The 24,496-nt window shown below is 34.5% G+C and overlaps 3 protein-coding genes across 5 annotated transcripts; 1 reads left to right on the forward strand and 2 right to left on the reverse strand.

Annotated features, from left to right (window-relative positions):
* Window positions 1-1,251: 1,251 nt before the first annotated feature.
* On the reverse strand, window positions 1,252-2,052 carry LOC110703092. The gene has a single exon (XM_021880849.1). It carries the CDS (start codon window positions 2,050-2,052, stop codon window positions 1,252-1,254), a length of 801 nt encoding a protein of 266 aa, XP_021736541.1.
* A 998-nt stretch (window positions 2,053-3,050) lies between these two features.
* Window positions 3,051-9,484, reverse strand: LOC110703271. Of its 2 annotated transcripts, none has more exons than XR_002507658.1 (10): window positions 9,168-9,484; window positions 8,475-8,600; window positions 8,080-8,167; window positions 7,193-7,278; window positions 6,895-7,101; window positions 5,149-5,273; window positions 3,939-4,097; window positions 3,764-3,873; window positions 3,632-3,686; window positions 3,051-3,552 (listed from the first exon to the last, which is right to left on the reverse strand). XR_002507658.1 is itself a non-coding variant. In XM_021881051.1 (10 exons), exons 1-10 carry the CDS (start codon window positions 9,276-9,278, stop codon window positions 3,358-3,360), a joined length of 1,233 nt encoding a protein of 410 aa, XP_021736743.1. In that variant the 5' UTR covers window positions 9,279-9,479; the 3' UTR covers window positions 3,051-3,357. The 2 variants fall into 2 exon arrangements, 1 of the variants encoding a protein (XP_021736743.1); XM_021881051.1 differs by having other exon boundaries at window positions 3,764-3,844; window positions 9,168-9,479.
* Window positions 9,485-12,094: 2,610 nt separating this feature from the next.
* Window positions 12,095-24,398, forward strand: LOC110703272 (polyadenylate-binding protein-interacting protein 3-like). 2 transcript variants are annotated; one of them, XM_021881052.1, is made up of 15 exons: window positions 12,095-12,274; window positions 13,972-14,134; window positions 14,205-14,366; window positions 14,483-14,619; window positions 14,973-15,163; window positions 15,372-15,549; window positions 15,632-15,874; window positions 18,488-18,597; window positions 18,733-18,787; window positions 18,911-18,953; window positions 21,379-21,692; window positions 21,909-22,055; window positions 23,460-23,558; window positions 23,656-23,718; window positions 23,898-24,398. In XM_021881052.1, exons 1-15 carry the CDS (start codon window positions 12,110-12,112, stop codon window positions 23,925-23,927), a joined length of 2,100 nt encoding a protein of 699 aa, XP_021736744.1. In that variant the 5' UTR covers window positions 12,095-12,109; the 3' UTR covers window positions 23,928-24,398. The 2 variants fall into 2 exon arrangements, with proteins under 2 accessions (XP_021736744.1, XP_021736746.1); XM_021881054.1 differs by having other exon boundaries at window positions 23,668-23,718.
* The last annotated feature ends 98 nt before the right edge of the window (window positions 24,399-24,496 follow it).

Genomic DNA, 24,496 nt, shown 5'->3' on the forward strand with positions numbered 1-24,496 from the left:
TATATGGTGCTTATATGATGCTGGTTTTACCTTGTGTGTGTGTTGAGTGCTCTGACATATGTTGCTTCTATGATGTTGCTTCTATGATGATGGTTTAACCTTGCTCTCAACATGTGGTATGGTTTGCTGTATTTATGGTGTTGTTTTGTGGTAGCTTTTGTTCAATGTGATGGTGAATTAGGCTTTGTGAAGTGTGTTTGGTTGCTGCTTGTTGAATCAGTCCCATAATGGCCAAGGGAATGGTAGTTTGATGCATGATGAGGCATGTGTTGGTGCCTACACAATCCTATTGAATTGATGCCTTTAGTTCTTGCAATTGTGTTGGTGTGCTATAAATGTTTGAGTCCCCCTATGATTCATGTCTTAATGCAGAACTTCCAAATGATGAAGGGACTCACTTTGACTTGAATGTGTTAGGAGGCTTTGCTCCAACAAGTGTGGTTCACAGTTGTTGTTGAGGTATCCACCTTACACCATTCCAATGAAAACAAAGTAACCTAACTGATGGAATATAAACAAACTATGTCAATCCATACTTAATTCATTTCAGCACAATATTTTACAACTCAAAAAGTTTCTGATCATACCTATTCATCACATGACTGCCTTAAATTTGAAAATTTAATCTAGCAAAATACACATAACCAAATCAGTCTAAGCATAAACAAAATACAGTTGCTTACATTGTCAAAAAACTTGTTTTGATCACTTAGCTTGTTTGGTTATGTGTGGAAGTCATGTCTTGCTTGAATGGTGTTCTGCCCTTGTCCCTAATCTGCATCCACCTCCAGCTGAGTATTGTCTGGAATGTCTTGATTAAATTCAATGAAAAGTGTGTTGAGGTGGTGCACTGCTTGTTGAATGAGTCCCTTATCACATTCCAACAGTTCAGGAAGCATACCTAGGCTGTCCAACCTCTTCTTACCCATATGTGGTGGATTGAAGTTGTTGCCCCCTTCCTTTTCCATAATCATCTGCATCACCCCTTGCAAAGTGATCGATGTGTACTTGTTCAGTATGGGATCAAACCACTCATAAGCCTCATAGACTTTCTCTATTAATTCCTCAATTTTGGTGGGGGAATGATTGATATTTTAATGACTGTATGACCTTAAAGAGTCCCAAATCAAGCACATTAAGGTCTGGTGACTGTGGTGGTTGATATTTCATTTGAATGTTGAACCCATCAGATGTGCAGGCTGCATTGAATTCCTCATCCATAGGAATCTGATGAGGCCTTGCATTGTCCCATTAGATGTTAATATCTTTAGGAAGACTTGGATGCCATTGTCTTTTGATTGCTGGTATAACATTGTTCAACAACATCTTCCTGATTTCTTCCTTGTTCACACTCTCTGTTGCCTTAGTTTCCAATACCCCTGTATCTCTGTTCTTGCTTTTCTTCTTTGCCCTCTGTTGGTAGATGAATGGGAAAATACCAAACTTCCCATCATGTAGCATGTTTCCATTGCTGTCATACAATGGTTTGCCAATGACCCCCATGAACATTGCTTTGATTTTATACCTCTTTGATTGCTGACATCTGTATGGGTTTTCTTCCTTTGGTAAAAGATAGAACCTCCTAGTTTCAGGGTTCATGTAGAACCATTTCTCATCAATGTGAATATCCTGTTGCATGTCAATAAAAGTTGGATTTCCAACTGCTGGAATGGGATGAATGTGCCCCAGTGCCCACTTCAGCCTTGCCACTTTGTGATTAGATGTGAGTGCTGAATGGTTTGCTGCTGTATGTGTTCTTAATCTGCCCTTTTTCTTTAGCTTGTGGAGAAATCCATGGGAGATTTTGAGAGCAGCTGCATAGCTCCTCTCTGTTGTCCTTTTGTACAAAGGCACAGATTGCAAGAACTCATCTGATATGTCCCTAGGTTTTGGACCAGTTTTGCCCAGTTTTCTGCTTCTGACATCAATTACATTCCCTTGAGCTATGCTTTCCTTAACAAATTTCCAGACCCTTTGTGATGTGCTTCTGTAAATTCCATACTTTCTTACAATGTGTGACAAAAATCCCCTTTTGAGTTCCCCCTCATGCATGTTGAGTAGAAAATCATCTACCAGTTGCCTTTTTGTATCAACACTAAGTTGCTTTTTGCTTGTGGTTGTACTTGTGTCTGATGTTCCTCATCAGTGTTGTCCCCTTCCTGGTCATTGTTATCCCCTTCACTGAAGTCTTCTTCCATGCTTTCATCAGCACTGATATGGTCTCTCGTTGAGTAGTTGTTTTATATCAAAAAAATCCTGATCAAAATATTCTTCCATGTGTGTGGTCCCCTCTCTTTTTTTTTGCAGATGGTGAATGAAGGTGATGAAGTTTTTTTTTTTGCTGAAGTTTTTTGTGAAGACCTCAAAGAAGCGGAACCCTACTGCTGCCCTTAGTTTAGGACTAATCTTAGTTTAGGCAGTATATATTTTGGACTAATTATGTTAGGATTTGATGGGGGTTTGTTTTGGAAGAAACTGAATTCTTATGGTCTGTATTTATTGCTAACTCTATGGTAGGTGCCCTTTTATATGGCACTTGAATTGTTTTAAACTTGCTGAAAGTGTGAATGAATGTGTGAAATGTTGGTGAAATTTGAAAATTTTCAAAGTTTTGGTGGAAATCTGAAATTTTCAATTTTTCACATAAAAAAAATAGAGGGAAAAGTACATTCCCTCTACATTTTGGTGACAGATTTCCGCCCAAAACAATTGAGTGGACCACTTTCTCTCTCCATTTTCCCACTCAAAAGTACCCACATGCATAAAGTAAATCAAGTTGGACCACTTTCTCTCTCTTCTTTCCCTCCAATATAAAACTTAATTAAACACACCAAAATGTAATTAAACTTCTCTAAAAGTTTTGTCTAGGAGTCCGTAAAAGGTATAGTTGTTGCAGATAACTGTTTGCAGAGGGAGTATTTGATTTTATTTTATTTTTTTTATTTTTTTATTTTTTTTTTATGTACGGAGTTATGGATTTGGCAATCGGAAACATACAGAATGAATGGAGCTAAGTTGAGCTAAATGAAACTAGACTTAAAGAGTTAAACTGAACGAGTTAAACTGAACTAAAGTGAAATTATGAATGATATAAGTCCAAAAGATGTGGCTCTACTCCATTAAACAATTCCTAAAAAAAAAAAACAAACAATTGCATTCATTGCTTGATTCATCAACATTTACAAGACACTATCTATATAACACAACCTTGCTACAGAGCATTGCTTCAATAAGCTGCACATCACCGAAATGGGGAAGTATGATAGTGAAATTATACATTTATCCTCCAACCCAAAACCTATCTTGAGCAAGCATCACCTTCAAAAACTCGACGAAACCTTTTCTACTGTTGGATTTTCAAAAACCCTTTCTACTCCTGCTACTTGGACTAGCAGGAGCAGGACTTCTTGCATTCATAGATTCACCAAAACTATGAGCACGAGCAGGACTGCCTCGATATCCATCAACTCGAAGAGGAGATCCTACTGTGCCCTCAGTCCCTCTGGAGGCTTCAGCCTCCAGAACTTTTGCTTCTTCAGTCAACATCCCCAACTTCATAGGCAAAGCTTCATTATTAGTTTCAAGTAAGAAAGAGCAATGGATGAAGAGGTGGGGAGGAAAATAATATTACCCGAAGTTCATTTTCTCGGAGATGATCTTCAAGAGCCTCAATAGCAGGAGTAAGGCTGCAATATATAGTATCAAGTGAATATACAAAATTTACGACCAGAATAAAGGTACTCCTGAATATCAGCTTACTCACCAGTATTCCATTAACTTGCACATTGAAGCTTGATATGTTGATGTATGATGAATGAAAGTAAGCGGATGCAACTTGCCATCCCTTTATAGAAGTTTTTATACAATAACAACCTATTAGAGGAAATTTAGAAATGCCCTGTAAGAAGGAAAGAAAAAAGAAGCCATCAGAAGTTTACCTCATATTCTGGGATATCGCTTGGTTATAAGCAGCCTTCTCCTCTTCATACAACACACGCTGCAAATCCGTAAAGGAGGCCAAAGGTGAATCTAGCTTGAGAAGGGAAGATGCAGGAAGAACGTCAAGAGGGATTTCTTTCCGGATATACTCTGCTCCACTACCAATGCAGGCAAGGAAAATAACTTTAGAAACATCAAGTAATAGCCTATTAGCTTGTACAACCTATAACCCGACACAATTGTGCACATGAAAATACCAACTCCCTAAGAAATACGTAATTATAAATTTTGAAGAGAGCTTCTCAAAACAGTTTTGCAATTTCCACCTTTTTTCTCATTAATCCAAAACAATCAATACAACAAAACTTGCAAGAATACATTTCAATCCCCAACCTTATTATCCCCAATCTGTACGATATCTACTAGCTGCAGAAACTTCAAAACCACATGCACTCTCCATCCTAAATTTGCCATTATATAAAACTTCAGAGACCCCCAAAAAGTTAAATTGTTTGAATAAATGTGAAATAAAGTTATTTCTTTCAAAATATAAACAGGACAAGAAATGATGTCTCTTTTGAAGTTTCTCTACACAAAGATTGGCAAATTTTACAAGCTGCTAGGCGCCTAGGCGCGCTTACTCTCATCATACTCTTAAAAAAATAATAAATAAAAGATGTATGGTAAAGCTCAACAAGTCATGACAACAGAAATTGCTGTCAAAAGAATGACATGATATATTGATTAGAAAAACACACTTTTACAACTAATCACGTCAATATCTGAATCTGGAAAATTGACTCTAAACACCAAATTCTCATTCACCCACCAGAGCTGCTAAAACAACAGCACAGTAGCATGACAACAACGACCCCCCCCCCCCCCTCTTCCTTCTCTGTCCCCTCTGCATCTCCTACCACTGTCAATCCTATACTTTCTTTGTATGGACAGCGCAAACACCTCCCATTTCCCTAGCTATAACAATACTAGAACAAGTCTTTCAGAAACAGAATCAATTGATAGGCAACTGAAAACCAAATACTGCATGTCTGCAGAGCATAATAGTGTAATAGAAAAAGATGCATACCACAATACTGCTCTGGGAAAATAAGTCCTTTAATAATGGTGCCAGCACTATATAGAGAATTGGCATTGTAGAAGATATGAGATAAAACACTAGAGAAAGGATGAGCACGTACTCATATATACCTCATTTCCAAATGAGAGCGATGCATTGCTTCTTGCATGCCATCAGACATATCCATGGGATCAATGTCACCAAAAGCATTACTGACGCTGTCAGGGTGAAATTTCCCTCCTATTCTATCAGAGCCCTGAAATTTTCATATAAATGGATAAAGAAGCTGCCTACATTTCAATTTTTTTTAACATTAATCATTCAAAGGTAGACAAACAGGGAGTTTAGAATGTAGCAAAAGAAGCATCATAAAAAATTAAGAAAAATTACCCTTATACCTACCCCAACAAAAAGTTATAGATTGATGTTCCTTAAGAGACCCATTTATCTTTATTCTGGTTCCAACTCATCTAGATTTTAAGATAATTGATAAAAATCACAACACAGATTTGCACAAAGGAGGTCATGCTATTAAGTCGAATCAAGACAACCCAAAAAAAAAACTCAAAAAAGGCTCTCTGACATGTCACACACTAGAAGAGGGAATATATTCTTACACGTTCAAGCCTTAAAGAGAAAGAGAAACACTCATCTCATGGAGATGGAAGTACAAACACCACAATTGACCGATTGAGTGTCGATTACTTTAATGTGTGTAATTCAAAGTTAAACCATTCCTCACAAACCATTGTTAAAAAGTATCATAAACTACAAATTATAGCCTTTATAGGAACCCTCATTAATCCTTCTTTAGAATAAGTTTCAACTGCCAATTTTGCAAATCAATATCCCTCTTATATTCAAGACAATGCTCCTTTTGCCAGCGTACTTTTTTCCATCCTTTGCTAGGTCCACCAGAATTACGTACACATGGATTTTCAACACAACATTTCATATAAACCCATGCTAGTCATTATATATTCACTGTCACACACATGACAAACTGAAACCACTTCTCTTCCAAAAGGTGCTACTTCCACATGTAATAAGTGCAGAATTTCTAAATGCATGTCATATAGAAACTTAATATATAGATGTTCCAAAGAGGTGGAGGGGGATTAAAATTTCAGCTAGTTGATAAACTTTAAAATAACACCCATTGAAAGAGGAGCTCAAAAAAATTCCTAATTACAGAAGAAGCATCTAGTTGACTTCCTGATACGCAACTTCAGTCAAGTGACAGGAGTTGCAGGACATACATGAGGAAAATACATAATCAAAATAGAATGAGAGTTAACTTATATGTTTTATTGACACAAGCACCAGCAGCAACTACTATTGGCATTCATATAAAACAAATTTCTTTGCACTTTCGTAAATCCTTCATTTAAGAATAAGCTCACAAGATAATCCTTCCGAAATCAAAGGTCATTCACATCAAAAAGAAGTACCATAGATATATATCAGAAGAAGAAGAAGAAAGTAAACAATTGTTACTAACAAGGGTAATAAAAAGCTGAAGGTAAGAACAACTCAAAGGAATGGACTATAAACAAATAAAAGATTATGCGATAAAGTATATACAGGGGATATATAAAATCCACTTGTGATCAAGATCTCATAACAACCAAAATGATGAAGCCCTGGAGACTAATCTTTCAGTGATTGAGCATGTGGAAAAAGAAAACTACAGCACACTTGTATTGAAGTGCATAATAACAAAAGAGCTTGCCCAGAGCATCCATTAAAGAATAGTGCAAAGCCTAGCATAGATTATGCCTTAACATCACTTATGACAGCAACTATGTAACATTTTCATTGCAAGTCATTCACTAAGGCATCATGTTTGAATGAAAATACCCAACTCTGTGTCTAACCTTAGTTGCAGCAGTTCTTGAATCACCTGTGTCCTGTTCAGGTTTTTCACCCTTCCCAGAGCCTAACCTTGATGCATCATCAGAACTCAAAGATGATTCAACATCTATAATGTTATTTTTCTGTACAGGAGATATAGTAATAGGCCTAGAATTGTAACTCTGCTTCCCATCTAAAGATTGGAATGCAATGGCTTGAATTCTTCCAACCTGAATATTGGCCAACAAAATTCACAAATTGCTCCAACAAAAGTGCAAGAATAAGGGTTTAAAGTTTTTTTTTTATATTATTGACACAAACCTTATAAGCATCTTCATTAAAACATGAAAATATAAGCCCGATGAAACCTGAATCTAAAAGCTGATACATTGCCTGAGTACGCACATCTGCAGAGGGTAGTCAATGTCAATTCACGGGACAAAGTAAGACAAACACAGAGTTTATCCAATCTTAGAGCGCAATATATACTTCGGTTTGGAATTTGAATTACTAGAAATTGGCTATAGAATGCAGCAGAGATTAGTCAAACAACCTCACCTTTCTGAAAAACAAAAAATTTACATGCATATACGTACGTACATTGCATATGTGTGTGTGCATTTGAATGTTAAAAATAATTCAATCAACCAAATATTATCATCTCAGCCACCACAGCATTAGACTAAGCAATTAATTACCAGAGGCAAAGCCTAAAACGTCAATAGAATCCAAAATTTGTATTCCAAAGCAGATAAAAATAAATTTTCAATTACATTGAGATGTAATGCATGCAGAGAATAAGAATTACATTACTCAACAAGATTGAGAGCGACAAGAAAACTACACCTAATTAGATTATAGCCTAAAATGGTAAGTATATTAAAGAGATAACTACTTAGCCTTAATCCCAGACCCATAGTAGGCAGGATTTACACAGAGTGGTTTTTGGTGGTATTTTAATCTGAAGAGGTAGGGAGGAGATGACATGTCACTAAATTTAAATTTTTATTAATATATATATTTTTTATTGGATATGCAGAATATATGTAGTATAACCAATACCTAATAAATGTCCCACACCTAGATTATGTGCACCCAAAAACCACTGATTTGTATAGAGCTATAGACAAGGAGTCGAATTGGTTGGCTCCTGCCCCTTATGGCCACAGCAACAATGAAAGTAACAATTGTCACAATTCCATACTTACCAACATGCGATGGAAGTACAGTTATATGAGGATGAGAATGATACCATCCAATCACTCTTGTTCGTCTTCCAGTTGAAGCGCTCATTCTGTGCTATTTAGTTAATTACACAAATCGTCCAAAATTCCATGCACATTTTTCAAAAATCTGAAACTTCAAAGTTCACTCATGTGTAGATGTTTACAAGATTACACAGGTGGCTGTAGATTTATATTCTTTCAATGCGCTCATTTCCCATTTGTTACTTTTGCAATCTTTAAAAATCCAATTAACTTTGCCTAACCTACCAAATTTATGAAGAGAAACTTCCTTCATCACTCACAGGCTCACAGCCCCACACAAAGTAAAGGGATTTAAAGACGTTAGCTGAACATACACAAACAAAAACAAAGGATATTTCTGCCATAGCTGATGCGGCAGCCAACTGTTCAGGGTTAGTTTCCACTCTGTCCTTCCTCCTATCAGACCGAGTCTGCGGTGCTGCGCCCCATATCAAAGCTGTTGTTTTTCCACCTCTCGAGCACTGAAATTGTTAAGTTACCATCATGGCATCAGTATACTGAAAATCTGACAACAAAAGATGTGGCGAGTACTAAACCAAAAGGGAAATTTTGCCACCTTTTTAATTTTGTTTTCAAATTTCAAAGAACTCTCTCACTAATTTCATATTCTGCCCAAATTAAACAACCAATTCTGCCTTATTGATGAGAAATGGTAAACCCCAAATAGTGAACAAGTCTGAGAACCCACCCTAACCTAACTTACTCCCAAAATTCAACAAATTTCAAACCCTAAACCAAATTATTTCTTACACATTGAAAAAAACAACAAAAATCCAACCTTTAAATTCTTAAATTCAGAACAAAATTACATCTTTCATCATGCTAAAAGATTAACATCAAATAAACAAATTGAAATGAAAATGACAAAATTAAGGAAACCCATGAAAAAAAAAAAACACCCAAAGATTGCAAGAACATAACTTTCATCAAAAACAAAGAAAATAAACCTTAAAATAACCAAAATTCAAATACCCATTAACCAAATCTGGACAAAAATTACAGAAAGAGTCAAAAGAGAGAGACTAAACCTCAATGTCTCCAAGAAGAAGACCCATGATCTCTTCTGTTTCGGTTGAAAATGCGTGGGTTACGCAAGTTAACCACACTTCTTCCGACATTTTTACATTTGTCAGTGACATCTTCCCCTTCTACTTCTCCCTCAAATCACAGAAGAAGATTGAAATTGTTGTGGTTTGTGGAATAGAAATAGAGAGGGAATGCAGGCGCAACGTTACTGCACTTCTCCAGGTCAAGGGGGTAATTAATAATTATCGCGTTAGAGTCGAGGAGAAATTTGTATTAATCCCCTTGCGATTTTTATTACATATTTACATACAAAAGGTTGCAAATCAAGTGACATGCATTTTCATACCTGCTGGTAGGGTTAGATCAAGATACGATTTGGGTTGTTTCCCTCTCGACTTTGGGTCTTAGGGGATATACTCCTGTTTTTAAGTGACACGTCCTTTTAGTATAAATTTTATTAACATAAAAATTAAAGCAACTCTAATTCAAATTAGTTTGTCATATCATATAAGCTTTTGACTAAGCAATTCATTTTAGCTAAGTTATTGTCATTGCCAAATTAGATTCGTATTTAAATGAACTCCACTTTATTTATTTATTTATATATTTTGAATAATGAACTCCCCTTTCGTGATTAACACTTTTGAATTTTATTCATTTTAGTTATTCTATTTTGTTTGGTTTTATTCCCTTTTTGATAAATTGTACAAAGCATATTGTCTCTCAAAAATTAAACTTTGTTCATTTTAAAAAGGTTAAGCTGATTATATATATGACCGCTAAAACTATTACGTCATCTTTAAGCTTTAACAATAAATATAAAGAAGAAGAAAAAAAATATATAAGTCAGTTGATATTTTTTTTACCCTAAATGTGTATGTAATGATGTACAATAGTTTCAATAGTCAACTTGCTCAAAACAAAAAAGGTTTAATCACTTTTGTTAATTAAATGCATCGCGTTTTATTTTTCTTAAAAAAAAAAGACAAAAAAAAAAAAAAAAAATCCATATTGTAGGTTAGATTTTAGCAAATTTTATGTTAAGATTTCTAGTTGATTACAAAGTATATCACTTTTGTAACCCTTTATCAAAACTCCATGCCTCTTTACTTTTAAATTCACTTCAAATTGTTGACACACAAATAAATTAGTTTAGTTCATTCCTAAGCTTCTAAACATAAGTCTCAAATCCTTTGATCTTTAACACCGTCATGTCAATGGTGATCGTGATGGTGACAATGTGAAGCTAATTTGTTTGGTTTAGCTAATTGTATTTTTCTTACTCCAAATGGTCGAAAAATGTAATTCATCCTATATTATGCATGTGTAAGATTTTGTTGGAGAATTAACATGCACCGTAAATGATTAGAATGTGCATTAGAATACTACTTCGTACATATAAAAATTTGGGAACTTAGTGACAGGACAGTAGGAAAGATACGAGTATATAATTTAAGATACTAATCGAAAATTATGTTTTAAAAGTAAAATTGTGTCATTATAAAATAAAAATAACTTTTAAAGAAATTATCATGAATCATAGTTGCGTACAATATATTATTTTTCTCTTGAGGTAGATCTAAGTAGATTAATGTTATGTTTGATAACACATTTTCATCACCATTAAGGCATTAAATGATCAAGTGTAAGATTTTTAAGACGGTTTTTTTTTTTTTTTAATGAAAATATTTAAGGGCAAGTGCAAGTTTAGCTGCTAGATAAACGAAATTTTGTTAATCTGGTGGCATTTTTGTAAATATATTGAAAAGGCGTAGTTATTTATTCAGTATTTTGGTGAGTTGTTCAATTACTGTTTGCAACTTGCTTTTACTGTTGGAAAGGAAATTACACTTGTACCCCTCAACTAGTACATAAAAAGGCGCGTGTATCTCTCCACTGGTACTTGAAAAGACAATTATAATCCCCACAAATTTTGTTTATTCGGGGAATTAACTGGGTACATCTCAATATTTAAGATGACTTATGGCATGTTTTTTTTCAGCTTAATAGTTCAGTTCAGCTCCAATCAATTTAGTTTAGTTCAGTTCAGCTCCTAATTTCCTTTGCTCATAAACAACTCATTTAAGCTCCATTCACTTTAGTTCAGTTGATCTCAGTTCACTAAATCAAAACAGACCCTTAATGATTAGATTGTTTGGCAAAACCTTAAACAAAATTTAAGGTGACAAAAATATGACATAAATTGAAATATTAATTTGAATAACATCCTTTTTTTATTTTATTTTTTATTTACCTAACTTAAATTATCAAATAAACTATTTATAAGACAAGTTGTACTTGTGTTGGAATTTTAGATTTTATAAGAATTGACATGTTCACTTCAGCTTAATTTAGATCTTTTCAGTTCAACTCCCAATTTTCTTCTCTCATAAAATATTCATTTCAACTCTATTAAGTTCAATTCAATTCAGTTCAACCTAATTCAGTAAATATGAAGAAGCCCTTTGTAAGTGCCATTTGACTATCTTTCACTAATGAAATCCTTTTTATTCTCATTAAAAAAATAAAAAATAATCAGTACCTCACCCGATAGGCTATATTTTCTTCACCAATATTTTTGTTGTATGGTCTCATGTGTTAAAGAGCAAATACTTTCCCTTGACCAATTTTTATTGAACTTAAATTTTATTGAAATGAAACTAATTTAAAATGATTAATTCGCTCATTATAATTACTCCGTAGTATTAATTAAATAATAGTATTTGTTTTAAAAAAATTAAATAATAATATTCGTTAAATATCATTTTTTTTTGATTTGAAAATTGTAAATATCATCCTTTTTTTTTTTTTTTTTTTTTTTTTTTTGAAAACTGTAAATATCAATCCTAATCCTCATGTACAAATCCAAATTTATTTGGAATACAATTTTATATGAGGATGAATAATGACCGTCGATATGATTAGATCTAACGATTGAGATTATATGCGTGTAATTAATCCTTGTTTTCAATGTTTTTCCAATTTCAAGCATTTCACTTTTACGCTTGCACCTTTCTCTCTCTCTCTCCTCCCTCCATTGAAGCGTACTTCGAGTTTTCCATTGAAGCGCCTTCTAAGCTTTCTATCCTCCATTGAAGCTGCTTCCGAGGTAAGATTATTATTATTCTTCAATTCGTCGATTATTAATCGCTCAATCTAGGGTTTAATTTCACACTATCGTTAATTTTTTTTTTTTTTTAGTATAGTTTATCAATTTAGGGTTCTTATTAGGTTGATTATTGAACTATTGATTATAATAACTGAAGTTGTGGAAGCTTAAAACAAACGATTTTGTTGCAAGAATTTTGTTTTATGCAATTTGTGTTGATTTTCTTTAGCGAGATGAATTTTGTGTGATGTTTATGAGCCTAATCAAGCCGATCTGAAATAATTTGGGGTTATTTAAGCATGAGTCGAGCTTGAGTTGGAATAGTAGTAGTATGATTAATAAACTAATTAAGTGATCTAGTATTTTATTTGATTTGTTTTTGCCAAGTAAGTAGCACTATGTGTTTAGATTTCGAAGAACGGTCGTTGATTTGATCAGCATTATTGTTCGATTGTTATTTGGTGGCTGTTAAGCGGGTTCCGTGCTGTTTGGGTGATTCTTGAAATGGAGCATTATATAGGTTAAATTGAAGATAAAAGTGTAAATTTAAGCCATACAAAAGTTATTCGAATTGTGTACCATTACTTAATGTTTGATTTGTTGAAGTTTGAATATTTCTTTCTGCCTCTGTTGATCAGATCATAGCTTAAGAATTTTGTAAAGAAAGTGTGAGTTGTGATGATTTATTATTATGATATTATAACAATAATTTTATCATTTTGAAGTTCAATATAATTAGTAGTGTAAGGTTAATTTCATGTTAGTTTGATTGTCATAAAAGTGAATAAATAGTCAAATATTGCCAAATCTAGAAATTACAGAATCAGACATCTATTATTCTACGCATAGAATTCCAGTCTTAACTAGATATTCGTCTTGATTTTTTCAGATAATTCTGAACATTTCAATTAACCATGCATCATGAAATTGGTAAAAAAATGGCATGATAACAAATCGACAATGTCCTTGTACTATAAAGCTTAGAACTTGATTTAGTAGAAGTTTTGGACTGACATTTGGTTGAAAGGTTTAGTAAGGAGCAAGAAATAGAAAAGAAAGAAGGTGAAACCATGTAATGATTTGGGAATACATTAGAAAGGCTTTATTTTTCCCCTTCCTTTTGTTATTTAGTATCATACATTTGACTTTAGGTGATTGGTTTATTCCCCCCTTGATGTGATTTATCTATATTTAGTCGATGATTGTTTTTGTCCAATCATCATTTCAGCCATTCAGGGTGAGATTTTAATTTTAAAGTTTTAATATTTTTACAATTAACTTTATGACTTGTTTTATAAAAGCTCGATTACTATAATTTATAGACCAGTGCCCCCAAAAACTCTAACCTAAGGCCTTTAATGTTATTAACGTGCTCTTGCTGGTTATCCAGCAGCAGGATTCTCTTTGAGTAGTGATTTTGTTTTATATTATGTATTTGTGTTTGTGATCATCTTGATTTACTACAAACAAGTGGATGATACATTTGTGTATTTGATGCTTTTCTGCTGTAAATATTAGTTTGAGTGTCATAATTGAAGTCTGTAGACAAAGTGGAAGGGAGGCAATCTATTACGTATTGCCTTTGTGTCCTTAGATGAACTTTACTTTCAGGGTGCATTTAGCTGGTCTTGGTGATATGATGTTTTACACTTTCACAGTGTATTTGCTGCTTCTAACCCTAATAATTTTGCCATCAGGGGGGTTGTGTCAGTCTGCTCCGCATGAACCTGCAGCAAGCTGCACAGCCAAGAACTTCTGCCAATGGTTTTAATCGCCGCAGAGTTGAAAAAGAGAACAGCAATAGGATGGATATTAAATCACAGCCTGGCAAGTCAAATCCTGATAGAGTGACAAGTGCAGGTGAAGATCTCTAATATAAGTGCTCTACTATTTTTCCATTTGCAACTTAATAATTTTATTTTTGATGCAGGTATAACAAGTGGCAGCAGAATTGTAGGGTCTGAGAGTCCTTCACGGGATCGGCTTGTGTATTTGACAACCTGTCTAATTGGACATCATGTAGAAGTCCAGGTCAAAAATGGATCGGTATACTCTGGAATTTTCCATGCAACAAGCGCCGATAAAGATTTTGGTAAGTCCTAGATGTGAAGCATTAGTATTTCATGCTTTTCTGCTGTCATACAGCACTGCAAAATTGACTGTTGTGGGAACATTGCCTCGTGACATTTCCTTTTGGTTCACTCTCAGGGGCTGTCTTGAAAATGGCTCGATTGATAAAAGATGTCTCTCTTAGGGCACAAAAGGTTACTTCTGATTCAGTTGTCAAGGCTCCGTCAAAAACTCTTATAATACCAGCTAATGAACTTGTGCAAATTGTGGCTAAGGTGTTCATCTGCTCTCTTTGTTTTATAGATTATATATATACATATATATATATATATATACATATATATATATATACATATATATATATATACATATATATATATATATATATATACATACATATATATATATATATATATATATATATATATATATATATATATATATATATATATATATATATATATATAGGTAACGCATGATTGAATTCTAGTTCTGTTTTTGTTACATTTTTTTTTTATTGTCTCTTAGTCTTACTTTCCTGATTTTTTAATGATTCAATTCCTGTCAAATATGCTTCGTTGTGGAACAAAATTTTATGATTCTCTCAACCGACATGATTTTCTGGCAGGATGTGCCTGTTACAAGGGATGGATTGTCTAATGAGCTCCGAGGTGAAAGTAGGCAGGATATAATGTTGGACTCCTACATATCTCATTCTCGTCATGTTGAGGGGGGACGAGAGCTCGAGCCCTGGATGCCTGATAAGGATGATCCACTGTGCCCTGAATTGGACAACGTTTTTGATTCCTCTTGGACTGGGTTGTTATAGTAACTATATCTATAAATTATTTTCCAAAATTTTTGCTTACTTCCTATTACATTGCACATTTTTAAATTTTTATCAACTTATCAAATGTTTTTTTTATTTATTTATTTATTTATTTTTTAAAAAAAATTTTAAATTCCTGACATAAGTTTTTTTTTTTTTTTTTTTTTTTTTTTTTTTTTTTTAATCTTCACTCAATAGGAGCTGGGACCAGTTCAAGGTTAATGAGAAACTGTTTGGTGTAAAAAGCACATTCAACGAGGAACTGTATACCACAAAACTGGAGAAGGGCCCTCGAACAAGGGAATTAGAGGAGGAAGCTAGGAGAATAGCTAGGGAAATTGAGGGTGAGGAAACACATGATCTTCATTTAGCAGAGGTGAGGTTGCACTGAATAAACTATTCAAGTCTTAATTTTTGGAACATTCAGTCTTAGTTGGTGGACATGTATTCTATTTCAGGAGCGTGGTGTAAATCCTTATGATGGCTTTGATATTGATGAAGAGACAAAGTATTCCGCAGTTTATAGGGGTGCTGATGACAGTGGGTGTGCAGATGAGGATATATTGTTAAATTCACGTGACGCAGAGACCTTTGGAGATTCTACTGGGCCTGCTTTTGGCAGATCCTTTGCTGATGTCGCTAGTGGGAAAAGTGGAAAAGGCTTTGAAGGAGGTAGAGTGCCTTCTCGATCTACAGGGAAGGTAAATATATATTTTCAAATTAGTTTATCTACTACTTGTGTTTAATTATGATGTAATAAAAAATCCTTTCAAGTGTCTACCTAGCAAATAACCTGTGTATATGATTACTCATTACAGTGAAATAGGGAATCTGACTTGAGAAAGAAAGGAGTTCTGTCGAACATAGCTTTTAGGATCTTGAAAAGCACGTACCCCTTTATTTTTTCTAAATGCAACACTTTTTAGGTGGTTGAGTTGAATTTGTTAAGATATTGTGTTATTAAAAAAAAAAAAAGAGGTAGTAAGGCATAGATCTTTTATAAGTAAGAGATAAGGGAAGAGAGAGCATTATTGGGGCTTGAGTGACAACCATGAGAGGAGAGAGATGTAATAAATACTTTAGGTTTAATTCCATTATAGGAATTGTTGCAGAAAAAATCGAGGGAGTAGTTGTTCTCCATCAATGGTTATTCACTTTAAGGCTTTGTTCTTTTGTCTATTGGTTCATTTAGAATTATGTAGATAGAAAAAAAAAGTGTGATGTTATGTAGTCCTTTGCCTTGTGTATTTTGGTGCAATTTTAAGTTACCTCATTATTGCTGATATGTTTATTACTTCCCCTGTTTTTTTTTTTAAGTTGACACGGCTTGACTTTTGAGTTTTGACACTACTCACAAAATCTATTTGACTAGTTTTTGTGATTTATAGCTACGATAAAACATAATCACGTGGTCTTTTATTTGAACCGTCTCAAAATATATTGTTATGATACCAACTTTTTATAATTTTTACTTATTAATCATTGAAATAATGCGTTGGCAAATGTTAAAAAAGAAATGTGTCCACTAAAAAAAAGTAAGTATATGCTAGAGATCTATGTAGCTGGTTATTGTGACAACAACCTAATTATTGTTAATTAGACATGTATTGTTTGACAATATGAGAGTAGTCTGTGTAGGTTTCAAATCATAACTGATTGGCCAAAAGAAAGAAAAGAAAGGTAGCTGTATGGCGTTAATGTGAAACCATTTATTCTGTAGTGCACCATTAAAACTGTGTTGAAACTTGCAAGTCGCAAGTTCTCAACTTCCTGAGATTCTTGCATTATGCTTCTTGTATACACCAGAAAACAGTGAAGATTCTTCATAAGAGTTTTCCCTTACTGTAAATTCTTTTAACTTCAGTTTGTAGTATAAGTGCTGCTTTTGTGGACCTATCTAGATACTTGAAAATGTTATGGAACGGGTCAATAAGGTCAACAAAGCTATCGGACCAATTCAACCACCACTTTTGGTGTACTCCAGGCGCGCAAAACAGGGGCAGCAGCAAGGGTCTGTGAGAAGGAACAATGAACAACAGGACAAGGCCAATTAAGGGGAAGTTGAGGAAAGAAGGCAGCCTCCTTTAATCATAACCTTTGTGGGTTTCTATTTTAGTTAATTAATGTCACATGTTCTAGTTAAGTCTTGAGTATATGTATTGTAGTTAGGGGACAGTAGAGACTATCGGAAATTAGTGAAAATACATGAGAGACTTGTGGCCTCAAGCTACTGTGAGATTCATAACCTCAAGTTATGCCTATCCCTTGTAATTCAATCATCAGTGAATCAAATACTCAAGTTTAAGCCTTGGTTCTTGCAAATTGTCTTAAATTATAATTGCAATAAGTTAGTCTATTACAGAAACCTACCAAGCAATAATGATAAAGAAGACGTTTAATATTTTGAACAAATGAGCTACTCACTCAAACTATGCAGATCTGCTATATATTAGAAATCTTTTGGTCCACTTTATAGTTTATCCATGTAGGCATAAAAGTGTAATAGAGTAACTATGAAAAGGACCGTTATGCTACATTGCTACCCATCGTGTCTCTGAGGCATTTTTATTTTTTTTGGAAATATTGTGTCTCAGAGGCTTGTATTGTGATGATCTTGTGCAGCCAGAGCTTGAATGGTTATCACAATTGTCATTTATTGTTTATTTTCCAAGCCTTTTTTAATACTGTGTATCTGGGTGCTAAGGCTTAGATTTCTTTTCTTGAGGTTGATTTCAACTTTTTTGTCTAGTATTTGTATCCTATACTTGATATAATTTGGTTAAAGATGGTTTACCTTAATTTTTCTGTTCTTTTCACTTGTTGCTGCTTGCATCATTCTGTGTATTTTAAGTTGGTCTTCTCTAACCTAATTTCTCCAGTTCCAACTTTTAATGTAGAATGCTAGTTTAATGTGTGTTATGTGCATGAAGTCCTATAGTTAGAGCCTTAGGGGCATAGGCTGCAAATCCGTGGCGGATTATGTCAATTGTGGTTGTGGATGGGTGAGGTATAGCTAAACGGAATAAATTTTTTACATGTCATAGGCATACTTATGACAAGCTATTAGACTTTTCTCTGTCAGCGTTTTACCCAATTACCTTTTGTTGGTTAACCTCCTGAACTGTTTTGAAACCTTTTTTTTTTTTTGAGAGATTGGTTGCTCAAAGTTAGGTTTACATTTGGTCCTTTACCTTGGGGAAATATCAGTTCTGTGTGTGTGTGAGTATCATCTCTTCTAATCTTCTTTCAGCATTAATATGTTTTTCTTGGGAACTGATGTTTTTGAGGGGTCAATTTTGCTGTGGTGTATGCAGGACGAAATACACCCAACCCAGTTTAATGCCAACCAAGATTTCCACTGCTCTGGCTCTTTGGCGTCTGATCATAGTTCAAATGCTATTGATGTATTTGAAGATGACAACAGGTCTTCTTTCTCCTGTTAAGTTATATTATTGAGTTGAGAATTTTCTTAAGTTGGCGCTATGATTTTATGGCATAATTTAGTATGTAGTAGTGCTGATATTTCATTTTCTCCTTTCTGAAAACTTTTGTTCATTAGGGTGCAAGGAAATTATGTCGACGACCAAGGCGGAAAAATATTATTTAAGGAGACTGTAAGAGCACATATGATGAGTTTTATTGACTATTTTATTCTTTAGTTGTTGCATTTAAACCAACTTGTATTATAACATTTTTCTTGTTTATGTTCTTATATGTTTTTGGTTTCCATCACGCAGTTAAGTGAGGATGCTCACAGCGGAAAAGCTGATGGTGAATCAGGTATATATTTGATTTTGGCTGATGCCTGTGCTTTGTCTTGCTCAAGAAGTTACAGGCCTTGCCTATTAAACATCATTTTTCTTATGATGAATGGGGCTGGGAAACTTTTTGGGGTGGGAGTGGTAAAGGGAAGAAAGAACAAAAGCTGTGATGTATTAATGCTGTGATCTGGGATCTCAAACTAAACTATTCATGCACCTCATTGCATTGTTATTAAATTATGCTATTATGTATATGAATTGAAATTTTTTGTGGGAAACTCCGTGTGTTGACTTTATCTTCTCTTGATTAATATTTATGATAAATAGTTATGGTGCTCACAACTTAGTTCTGAGTATATTATGTGTGATTGCCTGGCGTAATGGTTTTCCTTTTTTCAATTTAGAATATGCTGTAGGAATCTGGCTTAGCCTTTGGATTTGGGGTTTTGGATAATAAAGATTGGCCATACTTTGATGGGAAATCTTCTATTTGGAAGGCTTCTTGTGCTTAGGAGGTGTTTATTGCTTCTTTGTTGTGTAGTTTTATGGAATTGTTTCCAGACTTAGGTTTTTGAAACTACTGTATCTTTTCTAAATGAACTTAGTGAAAAACATGAATGACTGATTGGAAAATGGACACTTAGTTTTTTTGAATTAATCACTTTGTCATTTGTAAGCATTTGGAATGAACAACTAAAGGATAGTATGGTAATTTGGTTTATTGTTAAAGACCCTTAAAGTCATATGCTAGGTAACAATGATTCTTACATTAATTCTGCTTTCCGCATCACTCCCCTTGCGAAGATCAGCTAACAATGATATTGAACCATTTATCATTTACTCGCTCTTATTTAATCCTATCATCAGTTTTTGAGGATAAAGGCTGGTTATGTTCTCTTTATATGCTGCTATAGTTAATGAAACTATGGGTTGGTCACTTAGTCTAATAATCAACTGGATCTTCCTCAATATGAATATACTGGGAGTGATAGCAAAACTAGGGAAACCCTTGCCTCTTTGAAGCTATTAAACCCAACATTCTTTTCGTATGCTTGGTTGTAGTGTAAGGTAGGATAATAAGAGGTATATTTTTAGTCGGTAATTGATGATGGTTGCATGCAAATGCTTTAAGCATTTCAAGAGGCTCTGTTTTTCTCCCAAGAATCAAAAAGTTAAAATATGTCATGCAATCAACACGAGTCTCACCTTCCATTTCCTCTTCTTATATTATAATCAATCTTCTCTACTCACTTCTACCAACTTCCTGTGAACACAATTTGTTTCCAACTGAATTAAAGTGATTTGCTCATGTTACCTCGCAGCCTTGTTTATTAAATTATACTGATTTGCTAGGGGGGTCTGGAAGGAGTCAGTACGAAAGGTCAGAGTTATGGATTAGGGTCTTTGGAACATGAAGGTAGAACGTGATGTAATCTATAATATTGACGGGTGAGTGAAATGCTGCTTTCAGTGATCATCTGAAGGAAAAGAACTGGATCAAGTAAATTTATTGTAGCATCTTTGCCGATATGAATTTTTATATAATCAAGTATAGCAATAAATTAACACTTGAAAGTTGGGGGTATTCTATAATTTTCCAAGCATAGAGTAAGGGTATTCCAGTTAAAAGGACTTTTTTCTACAATTTTTTTGGTGATGTGATAAATGTAGGGGGAGATTTGTACTTGCGATCCTAGAGTGCGTTTAGTCTTGTTTTCAAAAGTGAATTCGAGCGCCTATGCTGAGTATGGATTGACTCTTGTCCTGTTATGCAAGTATTCAAGTGGTGAAATATTAAAAAAAAAAAAAATGAACGGATGCGAATGCTTATGGTGATTTTGAGGAATTTTAATTTAACGTTGGCTCTTATGATGGTATTATGAAATGCAAGGGTTTTAATTCTTCACAGAGAATGTCACCGAAGGGAGGTATTCAATTCTATGGTGTCCGGTGTTGGTGATTGGGAGTGTTAGGAGCTTGTTGTGGTGCAAGCAATATAATAAAAGCCAAAGGTTAACTAAAGCATTGGGGAGCCTGCTTGCACCTAGACATGCCTTGGTGCACTTCATGAATGTGAGGCACACTTAATAATTATTAGAAATGATGGATAAAGTAGTAGAGAGATTAAGTTAAAAGTTGGGAGGGTGTAAGTAAGAGCTGAAATAGGTAAGAGATTGAAAAGATGTAAATATTGTTGTGGGGTAGGGAGGGTAAGATTGTAAAATGTGTTTGCCAAACTTAGAATAAAGGAGAAGTAAGCATTTTTTTTTTTTTTATAAAAAAAAGTGGGTATATAATATATACTTGTATATATGTTCCAGACTATTTTTTTCATTTATGATTTTTCTTCAAATCTGATGGTCCTTCAGCTATATTTGCCTGGAAGATTATTAGTTTGTTTATATATGTTAGATCTGACTCATTATTGACATGCATATTTGTAGATTTACAACCATCGTGGAATGCGAAGCGAAGTGGCTCTGAGAAGACTCATGTGTCTTCATTAACAGCAACAACTTCAGATGTCAACACGAAACCTGTAGAGAAAACCAGTTCTAGTGAGCTCATAGAAGATAGCTCTGGCAAAGGACATGTGCTTACTGAACCTACAAATTCTCGAGGACGGCCAGGCAGTTCTGCATCGTCTACTTCGGAGACAGGAGCTGCTACCACAGCTCCAAGTGGTCCCGCCCTATCACCTAGCTCATCTATGGGTTCATTATCTTCTGAAAAGTCAACATTGAATCCTAATGCAAAGGTTTCTGTACATTCTTCATATATTAAAATTGATTTTCTGTATACAATTTTTTGGGTGCATGATCTGTATCTTGTTTTTATGTCTGCCTAAATATGCTTTCATGCTTTGTGTGGATCACATTTTCTGTCTACAAAAATTACCTATGCTTTACATTGGTCAAATTCATGCAATGATGCATTTTTTTTTTGTTTTTTTTTTTACTTGTTTTACTTGCAGGAATTCAAATTTAACCCCAATGCGAAATGTTTTGTTCCAACACAAAGTCCTTTAAGGCCACCTTCCCCGGTTAATGATGCTTCATTCTATTTTCCATCCACAATGCCTACAGTGCCTCATATGCATGGCATGCCAGTTGGTATGGGGGTGAGTAATTGATTAAATGCTTAATGGAAAGTATCCCATGATTTTTTTTTTTTTTTTTTTTTTTTTTTTTTTGGTTTATACCTTATCCGCTGTCATAATTTTTCACAATATTAGATGTGATGGGCTCTGTTTAGTGGGTAAAGGAGTTAAAAATTATACAATTGTCAAATCATATACCTTTAAGAGAGAGGTTGGGTGGAAGGTTTTAATCATTTTTTTTTATTAGGAACTTAAGCTTAAAAAGAACATGAGGTGGGTATTTTGAATAAACCCAAAATGCAAAATGGGTCAGTATTTTGAAAAAAAGGTAGTAGTAGTGTTTGGCGAGAGTATATTTAGGTGGTATCTTCCTTTCCTAATTGGATACGAAATGAAATACAAGGTTGAATTTTATCCCCCCCTCCCTCCCCTCTCTTTTCCGGTCTGCATAATAATGAGGTGGAATGAATGCTATATTCTCTTTTTAAAAGATAGCTGGTGGTCCAACTTTTGTTGTTTGGATAGTCTGCAAGTATGAAAGTCGATTAAGTTTGGGAATGGTGATTAAGGAATGAGCACTTGAAGCCAAACTTGATCCTCTTTTGTCCAAACAATGCGCCTCAAGTTTGGCCAATAATTTAGGTACAAGTAAGGGATGTGAGAAGAAAAATAATAATAGTGAGAAGAGTGGGGACCGTGTGAGTATTGCCATATAAGGATTTAAGGAAATGTTGCTTTAAAAAATCGGCTGATTATAAGAAGTGTTGCATTTACAAAAACACAGAAGGAGTAAAATAATCTTTTACTCCTTGCCTCTGCCTACTGCACCTGTGGGATAGTGTAATGAGGTTGTGTATCTAGTGAGGAAATGATTGATGTGAGACTATTAATCGTTAGAAAATGAAACACAGAGGGAGTAAAATAATCTTTTACTGCTTGCCCCTGCCTACTGCACCTGTGGGATAGTGTAATGAGGTTGTGTATCTAGTGAGGAAATGATTGATGTGAGACTATTAATCATTAGAAAATGAGGTGAGGCCCCACGGTATTTTAAGTAGCCCATTAGCCTGATGGTAATGATTTTTATTGCTAGGCTACTTTATATCAGTAATGAGAATCAATTCAAGAATTTACTTTGGAGTATAATTTTATCATAACGAGCTTTTACATGAGACATGTCTTGTATAGTTGCACATAAATTTCTGCAACGTTCAACTTAACTATGGCCATGCATTGGATTACCTACCGTAATTGACCATAGCTGAAAGAAGCTACAAAAGTATCTTCTCTGATTTTTTTATTGTTAGATAAGGTTATGGATTCCTTCAGTAATACTTTATGTGTTGCACTCTTGCAGATGCAACAAGATTTACAGCTGCCTTGATCAGAGCCCTAATCGCTTTTATTTTTTCGATATTCTGACAGGTTGGGCCATCCTTTGTTGGGCCTCAGCCAATGCTTTTTAATCCTCAGGCTGCAGGGATGCAATCACCACAGGCATATTTTCCTGCAAATGGCCCTCAGGTGAGATTTTTACTACATACCTGCTAAATAGCAATCATGTGTAAATTCCTTGTGTAGGAGACTTGATGAATTTCTGATTTCTCCTAACCATCTGCAGTATGGACAACAGATGATTCTTGGCCATCCCAGGCAAGTCATGTACATGCCAGGCTACCCTGCGGTAAGTTAATGGCTTTTTTTAGATGATTGTGTTATCATTAGATAAAAAAAAAATGTCCCCATTTGTCAGTCAGTCCGATTCACTGTCTTGGCTTGTGGATGGTGAGATTTTCCTCCTTTTGTAGTTGGCATCAAATAAGCTCAATTCTACATATTTAATGATGTCATTTTTCTCCATAGGAAATGCCATACAAAGGACGGGAATATTAGACACTTTGAGTCCAACTGCATCTTCAGTGGGGCATTGCATTGTTTAGAACAAAATAACAGATTCAAGAAGAAAATTTCCGCAAATGCTTCTCATGTACCAATTCTCCAGTGGAGACCAGGTTATTGGCGGAAGATACTGTGTTTCTGGTAGTAGCACTGGTCATGCCTTGTATCACCATGTTCCATTAAACATATACCCCTCTTAGACAGCTTGTGCTCAGATCACCGTCATAGTTTTCTTTTAGGACGTATTCAGTATAATCAAATTGTTCATTTCCTACCATATTGTTCATCTTTAATCTGCATATTTAATGCTAATTTAGAAATAGATAGGTACTTCATGTTGTGTGGACTTAATAACTTTTGTACTCGAGCTATTTGATCGAGTGTGATAAATTTATAGGACTTGTCACTCATGTTTGTCTCCTAATTGTGACAAGTTGTACACGATTGGCTACAATTTTGTTCTCATTTTGTTGTTGTTGCAGTAGTGATATAGAATAGCACTTGATAGCTCAGTGGTCATAAAATTATGTGATTTTCAATAATTACCCTCTATTTTCCAAACC

Source organism: Chenopodium quinoa, unplaced genomic scaffold (genome assembly GCF_001683475.1).
Source record: "Chenopodium quinoa cultivar QQ74 unplaced genomic scaffold, ASM168347v1, whole genome shotgun sequence".
In the NCBI taxonomy this organism is placed as follows: domain Eukaryota; kingdom Viridiplantae; phylum Streptophyta; class Magnoliopsida; order Caryophyllales; family Amaranthaceae; genus Chenopodium; species Chenopodium quinoa.

What these genes read in the sequence shown, in the direction of transcription:
- LOC110703272 (XM_021881052.1), top strand. Translation starts at nt 12,110, where the DNA reads ATGCGTGTAATTAATCCTTGTTTTCAATGTTTTTCCAATTTCAAGCAT. An exon ending in TTGTGCAAATTGTGGCTAAG is followed by an intron (nt 14,620 to 14,972) that starts GTGTTCATCTGC and finishes ATTTTCTGGCAG; the next exon opens with GATGTGCCTGTTACAAGGGA. An exon ending in GTATTTGAAGATGACAACAG is followed by an intron (nt 18,598 to 18,732) that starts GTCTTCTTTCTC and finishes TTTGTTCATTAG; the next exon opens with GGTGCAAGGAAATTATGTCG.
- LOC110703092 (XM_021880849.1), bottom strand. Translation starts at nt 2,052, where the DNA reads ATGCATGAGGGGGAACTCAAAAGGGGATTTTTGTCACACATTGTAAGA.
- LOC110703271 (XM_021881051.1), bottom strand. Translation starts at nt 9,278, where the DNA reads ATGTCACTGACAAATGTAAAAATGTCGGAAGAAGTGTGGTTAACTTGC. An exon ending in CAAGAACTGCTGCAACTAAG is followed by an intron (nt 5,274 to 6,894) that starts GTTAGACACAGA and finishes TGAAAATTTCAG; the next exon opens with GGCTCTGATAGAATAGGAGG. An exon ending in GCGATATCCCAGAATATGAG is followed by an intron (nt 3,845 to 3,938) that starts GTAAACTTCTGA and finishes ACTTCTATAAAG; the next exon opens with GGATGGCAAGTTGCATCCGC.